Source organism: Erythrolamprus reginae, chromosome 1 (genome assembly GCF_031021105.1).
Source record: "Erythrolamprus reginae isolate rEryReg1 chromosome 1, rEryReg1.hap1, whole genome shotgun sequence".
NCBI classification, from domain to species: domain Eukaryota; kingdom Metazoa; phylum Chordata; class Lepidosauria; order Squamata; family Dipsadidae; genus Erythrolamprus; species Erythrolamprus reginae.
The window spans coordinates 23069229-23082343 of NC_091950.1; the positions used below are offsets into that span (position 1 = coordinate 23069229).

General features: G+C 42.0%; 1 protein-coding gene across 4 annotated transcripts in view; it reads right to left on the reverse strand.

The window, feature by feature from the left end:
• NFIC (nuclear factor I C) overlaps positions 1–13115 on the reverse strand; it is a 246219-nt gene that overhangs the window by 12628 nt on the left and 220476 nt on the right. For all 4 annotated transcript variants that reach the window (XM_070747089.1, XM_070747096.1, XM_070747080.1 and 1 more), the window contains one exon: positions 8416–8498. In XM_070747089.1, the coding sequence (XP_070603190.1) occupies positions 8416–8498 (83 nt within the window). The remainder of the gene's footprint in view (positions 1–8415; positions 8499–13115) is intronic.

Here is a 13115-nt window from a genome sequence, read left to right on the forward strand (position 1 = left end):
CCAAGGTCACCCAGGCGCCTTTCCTGCCTAAAGCAGGATTAGCACTAACAATCTCCTGGTTTTTAAACCAGCACTTCAACCAAAGTAGCTTTTTAATTTGCAATTGATTTTTGAATTTTAACCTAGACTATACACATCCCCATATTTATTAGATAGCTGTATCGGTAAATCTGGATGACGCCCATCACAGTGGTGTGGTGGTGGTGGGGAGGGGGGACTACGCTATAATTCTTGCAACGCTCAGGCAGCATTTGCAGACTCAGCAGTTCCTCGTCTGGTGAGATTCTTTCTCTCGCTGATCTTTCCGAACTGCATAACCGCAGCCCGAATGCAGCGGCCTTCCCTGCTTTGCGCTTGTTCTCTCTGCAATCAGGGGAGTGGGGGGTTTTCCCCCCTCCCTTCCTCGGGGAGTTTTCAAACCACCTAGCAGATTAAGCATGCATAAAAAGGATGCACAAAGGGAGACAGCGAGGACCTGGGTGTCTCCTACCTAGTTAAAGCAGAGCATTAAATCTTCTGTTATTATAATATTATAAAGACTTGCACACCAAGTCTTTAGATAATATCATTATTATCTAAAAACGTGGTGTGCAAAAGTCCATGTGCATCACTGGTTGTACTTCTCTCTTCATTGAGAAATCCAGTTTTGCTTACTCAACATTTTTATTTTATTTTTGGGAAGCTCACACACAATGGATAAAGAGGCGATATGGATTTAGCCCTGGGATGGGTTCTAAAATATTTTGACACTGATTTTTGCTTGTGTGGAAGCATCCCAGGTGGGTGGATATAGCCTCCTGCCGCCAGTCTCTCCGTAGACTCGGGGCGGCTAACAATAGTAATAAAAAACATCATGTAAATCCAATACTAAAAACTACTAAAAAACCCTTATTGTAAAACTAAACATCCATACAAACAAACATACCATGCATAAATTGTAATGGCCTAGGAGGAAAGAATATCTCAGTTCCCCCATGCCTGACAGCAGAGATGGGTTTTAAGGAGCTTACAAAAGGCAAGGAGGGTGGGGGCAATTCTAATCTCCGGGGGGAGTTGATTCCAGAGGGCCGGGGCCGCCACAGAGAAGGCTTTTCCCCTGGGCCCCGCCAAGCGACATTGTTTTGTTGACGGGACCCGGAGAAGGCCCACTCTGTGGGACCTAACCGGTCGCTGGGATTCGTGCGGTAGAAGGCAGTCTCGTAGATACCCTGGTCCGGTGCCATGAAGGGCTTTATAGGTGATGACCAACACTTTGAATTGTGACCGGAAACTGATCGGCAACCAATGCAGACTGCGGAGTGTTGGTGTTACATGGGCATTTTTGGGAAAGCCCATGATAGCTCTCGCAGCTGCATTCTTAGAACCAGGCTGAACCGGGGGCAACCCTCTGCTGATTTAGCCTCTTGGTACTTAATTAAGAAAAGGCTGAACGCAGAAGAATTGAGGCCTTTGAGCTCTGGAGCTGGAGAAGAGTCTTCTGCAAGGTCATCATCACACTGGTCAGTCCTAGAGGAGATCAACCCTGACTGCTCTTTAGAAGGCCAGATCGTGAAGATGAAATAGCAAAAGCATTGAGACTTATATACCGCTTTATAGTGAGTTTACAGCCCTCTATAAGTGGTTTACAGTATCAGTCTATTGCCCCCAACAATCAGGGTCCTCATTTGACCCACCTCGGAAGAATGGAAGGCTGAGTCAACATTGAGCCGGTGGTGAGATTTGAACTGCTGAACTACAGTTAGCACTTAACTGAAATAGCCTGCAGTGCTGCACTCTAACCACTGCACCATCCCGACTCAAATACTTTGGTCACCTAATAAGAAGAAGGAACTCACTGGAGAAGAGCCTAATTCTGAGAAAGATTGACGACAAAAGAAGAAGGGGATGGCAGAGAACGAGGTGGCTGGATGGAGTCACTGAAGACTCGGCGTGAGATTAAATGGACTCCAGACGATGTTAGGGGAAAGGAAGGCCTGGAGGAACTTTGTCCATGGGGTCCTGATGGGTCAGACACGACTTCGCAACTAACAACAACAACAATTTAATTCCAGCACAAGGCTTATTATTATTATGTCAATACAACACAGTAAACGAGATCACTATGCTGGATTTCGTATTTTATCACCAGTCGGGCGCTTCCCAAGCACCTAGGACTGTGTGATGTAGCGGCGAATTATGTTTGCCCATCCCAGTAAAGCGGCCTTTTGCAATTGACAGATGGAGATTTTGTCAATTCCGATGGTTTTCAAATGTCCGCTGAGATCCTTTGGCACTGCGCCCAGCGTGCCAAGTACCACTGGGACCACTTTCACGGGCTTATGCCAGAGTCATTGCAGCTCGATTTTTAGATCTTCGTATTTCACTAATTTCTCTAGCTGCTTCTCCTCAATTCTGCTGTCCCCTGGGATGTCGATGTCGATGATCCATGCTTTCTTTTTCTCCACAATCACAATGTCTGGTGTGTTATGCTTCAGAATTCGGTCAGTCTGAAGTCGGAAGTCCCACAGTAGTTTTGCTTGCTCATTTTTTACCACTTTTTCGGGCTTATGATCCCACAGTTCTTTGCCACTGGGAAATGGTAGTTCTGGCACAAGTTCCAGTTGAACTTTTTTATTATTATTTATTATTATTATATTATCATCATCATCATCATCATCATCATCATTATTATTATCATTATTATTATTATTTTATTTATTTGGCTCCTGTTATTGCCCAATGCAGTTGCAGCTTGTTTACCTTACATCTGCAATCGACTAAGTATGTGAACAAGGAGAAGAAACATTACACAACGTTAGAAAACTTAGTCCCAGGAAAAGAGTGGCATAGAAATCTGATCAAATAAATAAAATAAATATAGTCTAGTGATTCTCAACCTATGGTTTGCAGACCTCTGGGGGCGTGTAATGTCATCACAGGGGGCCTCTGAAGGTTTGATGCAGCCTAGTGCTTTAAATTTTGAATTACATCTTGGTGGCTTGTGGCCCATGGTCTGTTGCCACAAAAGGTATTTTAAAGCATGAAGAAAAAGGTTGAGAACCACTGTGTTAGTGTATTTATCTTGAGTTACGCACTGGACAGATTGGGCCAAAGAAAAAAAGAAAAAGAATTGAACATGCGGAAAAACACATCAAAGATTGTCTAAAAAGTATGAAATGAGGAACAGTGGAGGAATTCTATTTTAATGAAAAGAAGGACTAGGGAGTGACACGACAGCAGTGTTCCAATATCTCAGGGGTTGCCACAAAGAAGAGGGAGTCAAGCTATTCTCCAAAGCATTTGACGGCAGGACAAGAAGCAATGGATGGAAACTAATCAAGGAGAGATCCAACCGAGAATAAAGCTCTATATGGCACAGGACCAGATTATCTCCGAAACCGCCTTTTGCCGTACGAATCCCAGTGACTGGTGAGATCCCACAGAGTTGGCCTCCTTAGGGTCCCGTCGACCAAACAATGTCGGCTGGTGGGACCTAGGGGATGAGCCTTCTCTGTAGGAGCCCTGACCCTCTGGAATCAGTTCCCCCAAGAGATTCGCACTGCCCCCACCCTCCTTGCCTTCCGAAAGAGCTTAAAAACTGATCTTTGCTGCCAGGCTTGGGACTTTTTGATCTTCCCCCTGACCACTGAATGCTTTAAGTATGATTGTTGAATGTTTGGTCGATATGTTTTTCTTTTAATTGTTTTTAAATTGTAGTATTAATTGGATTTACATTATTGTTCTGTTTTTATATATGCTGTGAGCTGCCCCGAGTCCATTGGAACAGTATGGAAGAAGAAGAAGCAGAATAAGGAGGAATTTCTTGACTTTCAGAGCAATTACTCAGTGGAACAGCTTGTCTCCTAGAGTTGTAGGTGCTCCATCACCGAAGGCTTTCAAGAAAAGACCGGGCAACCATTTGTCTAGAATGTTAGAAGTCTCCTGCTTTCGACAGAGGGCTGGACTAAAAGATCTTCAAAGTACCTTCTAGTTCTATGTTTCTGAGAGTTGCTTGAAATTGCTGAGTATTTATTTATTTATCTATTTAATCTATCTATCTATTTATTTATTTATTTAATCTATCTATCTATCTATTTATTTATTTATCAAAATGTATACAAGATAATAGATGTGGTATAAACATAAACAAAAGCAAAGTAGGTACAGGTAAATTCGGACAATAGGAAAGGGACATAGGAACATAAGAACATCCCTGCTGAATCAGGCCAAATCCCATGGAGTCCAGCATTCTGTGTCACACAGTGGCCCACCAAATGTACATGGGGATCTTGAGCAGAAAGAGATGGCAAACCCCTCTCTTTCTCTTGACCCCCATCACATGGGACCCAAGGGAATCCTGCCTGCCTCAACCAACATAGAGGCGGCACATGGACATCTGTTTCAATAACCACTGATACACTTTTGCATCCATGCATCTGTCTAATCCTGCCTTGAAGCGATCCAGGCTGACAGCTGTCACAACCTCTTCTGGAAGGGAATTCCATAAACAAATGACCCTCTGGGTGAAGAAATATTTCCCTTGATTTGTCCTCACTTTCTTACCTATGAGCTTTAGGGAGGGCCCCCTCGTCCTAGTATTGGGTGATAGAGAAAATAATTTTTCTCTATCATAGAAACATAGAAGACTGACAGCAGAAAAAGACCTCATGATCCTTCTAGTCTGCCCTTATACCTAGGATGGATCTATGTTTATCCCAGGCATGTTTAAATTCAGTTACTGTGGATTTACCAACAACGTCTGCTGGAAGTTTGTTCCAAGGATCTACTACTCTTTCAGTCAAATAATATTTTCCCATGTTGCTTTTGATCTTTCCCCCAACTAACTCCAGATTGTGTCCCCTTGTTCTTGTGTTCACTTTCCTATTAAAAACACTTCCCTCCTGAACCTTATTTAACCCTTTGACATATTTCAATGTTTCGATCATGTCCCCCCTTTTCCTTCTGTCCTCCAGACTATACAGACTGAGTTCATGAAGTCTTTCCTGATACGTTTTATGCTTAAGACCTTCCACCATTCTTGTAGCCCATCTTTGGACCCGTTCCATTTTGTCAATATCTTTTTGATATCCACCTATTCTATCTCATGCAGGATTTTATACACGGTAGGCACAATGGTGCGCTTATGCATGACCCTTACAGACCTCTTAGGAATGCATTCTTCCTTTTTCAATCCACTTACAACAAGCAAAGGAGCAGAGAAAGGGGGGGAGAGAGTTCCTTTCAGTTCCTTCTGTTTGTTTAAATCCTGCTACATTCAAGAGCTGGACATTTGACACCCTCTTCCTCTTATTTTGCACCCCCCCCCAAAAAAAATTCTCGAGCTGCCAGGGCTGGTTAGGCTCCCTTGTTCATCTCTGCAGGCCTCAGGTTCCGCGGGGCCAGAGATTAAAGGGTCAATACGTTTGCTGCAAACCCAACCTCTCACCCACTCCCGTCCACCCATGGAATTTGACAATCTGGTGTCACGTTTCTTACACCTTGATGGTCAGAGGCCCCAGAGAGGAAGAAGGAAAGAAAAGATGAATCCCCAAACCATCCTTCAACACACTTGCAGAAGGAAGGACCCACACCGGAGTTGTTATTCCTTGGGGGAAGTGGAAGGGGTGGGGATGGAAAGACTGCGATACCCGGAAGTCTTCGTCACAGCTTCGGCCAGAGCTGCAACGAAGGGCTGATGTCAGGCGCCAACAATGCCAGAGGGGAAGGAAAAGGAATCCCATTGGCCAGGAGCCATCATGTTAAGCACACCAGCCAATAGTCTCTTTAAGAGGCCAGGCCGGAGGGAGGGAGGGAGGGTAAGGAGGAAAGACCGAGGTTAGCTTTGGCCTCTGAACTTGCTCCCTGTGAAGGCTGCGAGTGTGTGTGTGTATGTGTATATGTGGGCACGCGCCTGCGCTTTGTTGTTGTTGTTTTTCCAGAGGCATGCAAAAGTAATTGTAAAAACCACAGAGTTTCCCCCTGGGGGCCTGGGAAAAGTGCCAGGCAGAAATCCTGGCAGGATTGATACCGGAGAAGCCAAGTAGAGCTCGATTTGGAGCCGAGATACACAGGAGAGCATCAGAGGCGGGGGGGGGGGGGGGGGACGGGGGGGGGAGGAGAGAGAAGGGACTGTAATTTGGGAGTGAAGCATATTTGGGAGTGAAACAGAATACCCTACGAAAGCAGACTATCAATCCTAGGTCTAGAAAGCTTAGAACGACGTCGCCTAAAACACGATCTAAGTATTGCCCACAAGATCATATGCTGCAATGTTCTACCTGTCAATGACTACTTCAGCTTCAATCGCAACAACACAAGAGCACGCAACAGATTCAAACTTAACCGCTCCAAACTTGACTGTAAAAAATATGACTTCAGCACTGAGTTGTCGAAGCATGGAACTCATTACCTGACTCAGTAGTGTCAACCCTTAACCCCCAACATTTTCCCCTTAGACTATCCACAATTGACCTCTCCAGGTTCCTTAGAGGGGCGTGCATAAGTGCACCAATGTGCCTTCCGTCCCCTGTCCAATTGTCTTTCCTTATCTCATTTATCTTTTCTTCCTTTCAAATATGTTCACCTATACTTTTATATCTTTTCTTCTATTCTTTTCTTTATTTATATTCTACATATCTATTCTCTTCAATGTGTATTATGTATTGGACTAACTATTATTATTATTATTATTATTATTATTATTATTATTATTATTATTATTATTATTATTTATTCGATTTGTATGCCGCCCCTCTCCGAAGACTCGGGGCGGCTCACAACATGTAACAACAAATCAACAAACTAACTAACTAACTAACTAACAATATATATATATTGAAAGGTCAGGATAATGACTTCCCCAAGAACGCCAGTATAGCACGGAAGGCATGACGTGGTTTCCAGAGGACGTTTTTAACCCATCTTCCAACTTTCACAAATAGAGCGCAGACATGTAAATCTGAGCCACCAAAACTTCCTGTTTTGTTTTTAGAGGCTTTTAGTCACCAAACATTAAACCAGAGGTCTTCAAACTTGGCAACTTTAAGACTTGTGGACTTCAACTCCCAGAATTCTCCAGCCAGCATAGCAAGTCTTAAAGTGGCCAAGTTACACAAGTTTTAAAGTTGCCAAGTTTGAAGACTTCTGCATTACACCGAGAAATAGATCCTCAGCCTGAGAAGCAGTCTACTTCCACGTTCTAGGCAGGATAATTAATCTGTCCTGGTATAAAATCTGACAACGATATTTTCCCCAAACTGACCTGGAAAACCCCAAGTTGGGAAATGCACAATCTGATGAGATTGAGAAAAATAATATTTCTCCACAATAGTCTCTTTAAGAGGATCTGTGTTTCTCCACTTTAGCAACATTTAAGATGTGTGGACTTCAACTCCCAGAATTCCCCAGCTAGCCATGATTATGGCTGTGGAATTCTGGGAGGTGAAGTCCACATAGTGTAAAGTTGCTGAAGTGGAGAAACGCTGTTCTATATTCATGGACTTTTGCTGAAAATGGACACAACAACTCGATTTACTGATTAAAAATGGCTGAATGTGGGAAGAAGGAAATGACGTTTTGTAATTTGGGAGGGCAGAAACACGATTAATTCTGTTTGTTTCTACTGCAAAGTAGATTGGGAATCTCTTCTTGAACTGTTTTCTTTCTTTTTTTCTTGATTTATTTTTTTATTTTATTTATTATTTAGATTTGTATGCCGCCCCTCTCCGCGGACTTGATCTATTCTGTTGTGCTCTCTTTCATCTATCTGTCCTATTTTTCCTTTATATCCTTTCCCCTATATTTTCTTTTATTTTTCTGCAGCTTTTAAGTATAACTATTCTGTAGATTTTAACTATAACCTCTATATTCAGAAATATTTTGACACTTTACCTCTGAGGAATAGTTACTGGGGCCTGGAATAGCAATACTAATAGCACTTAGTCTTATATAATATACCCCATATTGCTTTACAGTAAGTGTGCCCAGTTTGTAGACCAGCAGAGAGCTGCAGCATGTCAGAAAGCGGGCCACACAAACAAGTGTGCCTGCATCTCTGAGATGCAGGCAGCACGCAAAACCACTTGGTCCACCTCTCTCTTCCCAACCAGGTTGGGAACTGCTGCTTTACAGAACTCTCTGGGTGGTTGACAATGTAGAATCATTATTTGTATATTTCCCCCAACAATCTGGGTCCTCATTTTATCAATCTCAGAAGGATGGAAAGCTGAATTAACTTTTGAGCCCCACCAGAGTTGAACTCTAGGCTGTGGGCAGAATTTGCCTGCAGTGCTGCATTTTAACCACTGTGCCACCAGGGCTCGTCTCCAGGACGGTGTTACCTTTTTGTTCTGTAATAGCTGCCACCGGAGGCAAGTTTGACTGTGCCTCTCCTTTGCAGCCAGTAAACTGAAGTAGGCAGGGGCTCTTAAAACTCACCTGTGCCTGATAGATGCTGCCAGGATCCCGTGGTCCTAATCCCACGAAGCGGTTCGCAGGGGGTGTGCCTGGGGTGGAGTAGGCTGAGGAAAAGGTGAAGGAAGAAGAAGGAGGTAAAGAAAAGAAAGAGAGAGAGAGAGAGAGAGAAAGAGGACAAGAGAGTATTCTTTATAAAACCAATCCACTGTTCCAATCAACCGTTCTCATCTCGTGATGGGATCTATTCTCTGCCCCACATCCCAAAGATCCTCAGTCTTTCTTTCCTTTGCTATTTATTTATTTATTTATTTATTTATTTATTCATTCATTCATTCATTTATTCATTCATTCACTCATTCGACTTCTATGCCACCCAATCCCGAAGGACTCCGGGGCAACTCACAAAATAATATAATACAAATACAAAAAGATACCAAGCCATAAGAAGAAGTCGAATATAATATCTAAAGCTAAAACCCCCGTAATAAAAACCAATTTATTATTTAAAAAACCAGCCGTAATCACATGCATACGCACCATTCTTACGGCTTACATTCTGGATTAGCTTCCAGTAGTACAGGTAGCCCTCAATTGATGACTAAATGCTTAACAAAAATGTGCCCATTTGGGACAGTGGATTCAGATTTACGACCATGTGGTGATGTATCGAACGACCGTAGCAAGAAAATTCGTAAAATGGGAAAAGCTCACTTAACAACGGTCCCTTCTAGCAACAGAAATCTTGGGCTCGGTTGTGGTCGTAAATTGAGGACTACCCATACGATTGGAAGCTAATCCAGGACATAAGCCCAAGGCCTGTTCGGCAGCAGCAGCATCTCCAGCTGAAAGGATTCAAGCTCTCAGTGTTGGAAGAAAACCACTCTGCCACCCTCAAGGTCATAAGTCATAACCTTGCCCTGCCCGCATGTGATTACTGGAACCTTGAATCTTCCCAGGGAATCTATTTCCAATACTGAGTTAAAAGAAATAGATCGATACACCTTTGCTTCGTTTCTTGCATACAAAAGAGCCCGACGTTACACAGCAGTAGAAAGAATAAATTTACACCTTATTTGCTGCCGCAGACAGCCAATATATATCGTTTGTCAACATCTGGTTCAGGTTTCTTTTGACAGAGAGGTTAAGGAAGAAGAGAGGCAACCAGGTGTTCTGGATATCTTTTGGAATGCAAACTTACCTGCATTTTTTTCCTTCTTTAATTCAGTAACATATATGATTTATATGATTGACTAATTCCCTAATTTAGAATAAAAAGCTGTACAAAATGAAATGTTATATGTTATTGCATGGGTGCGTGTACATGCGCGCACAGACATACATGCTGTATATGTAAACACACATACATACATGTTTACACATAAATAAACACACATACATATATATACATGCATGCATATATGTACCACTAGTCATCACTAATATTATTTTTGTTTAACTAAACATACATGAATACTATTCCTGTATGCTGTGCTCCTTATACAAATTCCTGTATGCTGTGCTCCTTATACAAATTCCTGTATGCTATGCTCCTTATACAAATTCCTGTATGCTGTGCTCCTTATACAAATTCCTGTTTGCTGTGCTCCTTATACAAATTCCTGTATGCTGTGCTCCTTATATAAATATATATATAAGTCTAACTGCTATGCTTTCTTTCAACAGGCTTGAAAATGCTTAGTTGCAAAGTGAGGTGTGCCTGGGTGTGCTTGAGGCAGCTATTGGAAATATTATTCCAGAGGATATAGGCTATGTCCCCATGGATACCTAATCGTAGCACATATATGCGGTGAGACCTCTTTTTCCTTTAGCATTCCATTGATATTGCCCCTATCTCACCCCCCAGACCCTATGGGAGGAAGGATTAATGGAGAATATGCACATAGCTCAAAGTTGAATGTTGAAGTCCTTGGTGGCTGTTTGCTGTCAGACATTTCATTACCAGACTAGATAACATTATCAGTGCTGGTGAGTGTTCTGTTTGCTTTCTGCTTGTTAATTATTATTATTATTATTTATTAGATTTGTATGCCGCCCCTCTCCGTAGACTCTTGGAGGGGCTGTGGTTTTGTCCTTTGATATCTCCTTAAACAATCAAGCAGAGAACAGTACCTTAAGCAGGAAACAAACACAACACTCACCAACACTTATGATGTTACCTCGTCTGGTAATGCCAGCTCAGAGAGCATCAAAGACTCCACAGAGATAATTAAGATGTCCTTCATTACATTTCCCCTTTTATTTCAACATCACTGAAGGACACTTAAAGTGTGCATAACCTGCTAGATTTTCTCATTATGGGTGGAAGTAAAGGGACTGGAAGGAATAGTAACTGAAAAGGGAATTAATCAAGGCAAAAAAAGAGAAAGAATTGCAATTGGGATAGCCAGTTTCAGCTGGCATCGTTTTCTGCTAATCCAAGGATCGGTAGATAGAACTATAACTCAGAGGAAGCACTATGGGGTGAAACCTGTAAAAAATGAGTTTTTTAAAAGTATTATTATATCTTGCTGATAAATTGTGCAGCAATTACAATGGGTTCCTCCCGGCAAACCTGATAAATTATTTCCCCCTCTCTATGTACTGTATAATGATAAGCAAATATTTGCAAATAGGCATAACCACAGCACCTGCATGATTTGCTCAAGATCAGTGAGAAAGGAGAAGGTCTCTTTTGTTACCCGTGTACATTCATTTTATTGGCATGTTCAGAATAGGCTTTCCCAACTTTGGCAATTTTAAGGCTTGTGGACTCCAATTCCCAGAATTCTGGGAGATGCAATCCACATACCTTAAAAGTTGCCAGGGTTGAGAAATAATGGTTCAGAATACACCACATGTGAATGAGGAGGAAGGCATTGAGAACGGGTAACTTTGGAAAGCTATGGAGGAAGAGCAGGAGGAAGAAGGAGAAGGAGAAGGAAGAGGAGGAGGAGGAGGAGAGGAGGTGAAGAAGGAGGAGGAGGAGGAGAGGAAGAGGGAGACGAAGACAAAGAAGTGGAAGAAGAAGAAGAGGTAGAAGAAGAAGGAGGAGGAGGAGGAGAGGAAGGAGAAGGAGACAAAGACAAAGAAGTGGAAGAAGAAGAAGAAGAAGAAGAAGAAGAGGAGGAGGAGGAGAGGAAGGAGAAGGAGACAAAGATAAAGAAGTGGAAGAAGAAGAAGAAGAAGAGGAGGAGGAGGAGGAGGAGAGGAAGGAGAAGGAGACAAAGACAAAGAAGTGGAAGAAGAAGAAGAAGAAGAAGAAGAGGAGGAGGAGGAGAGGAAGGAGAAGGAGACAAAGATAAAGAAGTGGAAGAAGAAGAAGAAGAAGAGGAGGAGGGGGGAGGAGGAGGAGGAGAGGAGAGGAGAGGAAGAAATACATCTGTGAAAGACTGAAATATCAGCAAACTGAATGAGTAAAAGAAGCTACATCAAAACTGGTGATATAAGCTCCTAGAAAAACCTCCAGTTCAGATTAGAAGAACAATATGTTTTGTTAAGGAACCCCACTCTCCACACCTATTAGAGCACAGCAGAGGTATTTGCAAGACTATTTCTCAGCAAACTGCAAAAGGCAAAATGAAGTACACCAAATGCACATCCCTTAAAAGCGACAGTTCGCTTCTTCCCTGCAATTAAAGAACAATGAGCCAAGGCACATGACCGGTCGAGTTTCAATCTATTAAGCCTACAAACAAAAGTTTACGCCACTCCTCAATTTCCAAACAGAGCATTATTGTTTTTTAGACATTTAGGAATATTATCTGGAAAGGAGAAAATGACATGCTTTGTATTTTATTAGTTCGCCTGATAGAGTGGGAAAGTGCTAGGAATTGGGTTAGGGAGGGTAGCTCCACATTTCAGTTTACAATATCCCCCCACCCCCCAATCAGCAATATTAAGGAAACTGGTTTGATGTGACATCTGACTGCACTGCCAATTAGACAGGAGAAATCAACAGCCATACATACACACACCGCAATCAAGTCTATAAGTTTCCATTAAACCCAGTAAGATGCCTAGGTAAAGAATTGGTGAAGCATGGGGGAAAATAATAGTATTTTACCAGGAGGTACTAGAAAAACACAGCTTTTGGGAGATAAAGGAAAACTAATATCCATGTTGTTTGACGGAGTGATTAAATAGAGAGGATTTGCATAATCAAAGTCATTATAAAGATTAAGAATGAACAAGGCTTTCCTTTACAGTAATTATTATTATTTCAGAGTGGGCTATTCTAGCATTAATATTTCGATCACAAGCGAGCACATTTTCAGAAGGTAAGGAAAACACTTGTTTCTTTTATACAGGATGGGAAAATGAAGATGATATTGTATGTGAGAGCAGGAATAGACAGACAGGGACAATATAACGAACTAAGATTTTTTAAAAACCCCATCAAAATGTTCCCCAAATTATAAGCAACATTTTACTTTAGGAAAATCTTGGGAAAACACTATGCCCATTCATAATATGCTGGGAATGAGCAGTACTTTGAATTCATTTCTTAAAATTGTCTTCAGAACTCAGAGGGGCAGGAACCCAGCCTCTCTTCAAGGGATTAAAGCATCTATGTCTTTTTCTGAGATGGAACAGCATGTTCCTGGGAAAAGACACAGCTGCTTTTAAAAAACTCAAAAGGAAATGCTGGAGCTATGCTAGTGCCCCTATGTGCTTTTAAGGAAATTTTTGAAATCAAAATAGAAGTTATCTACTCCCTTTTA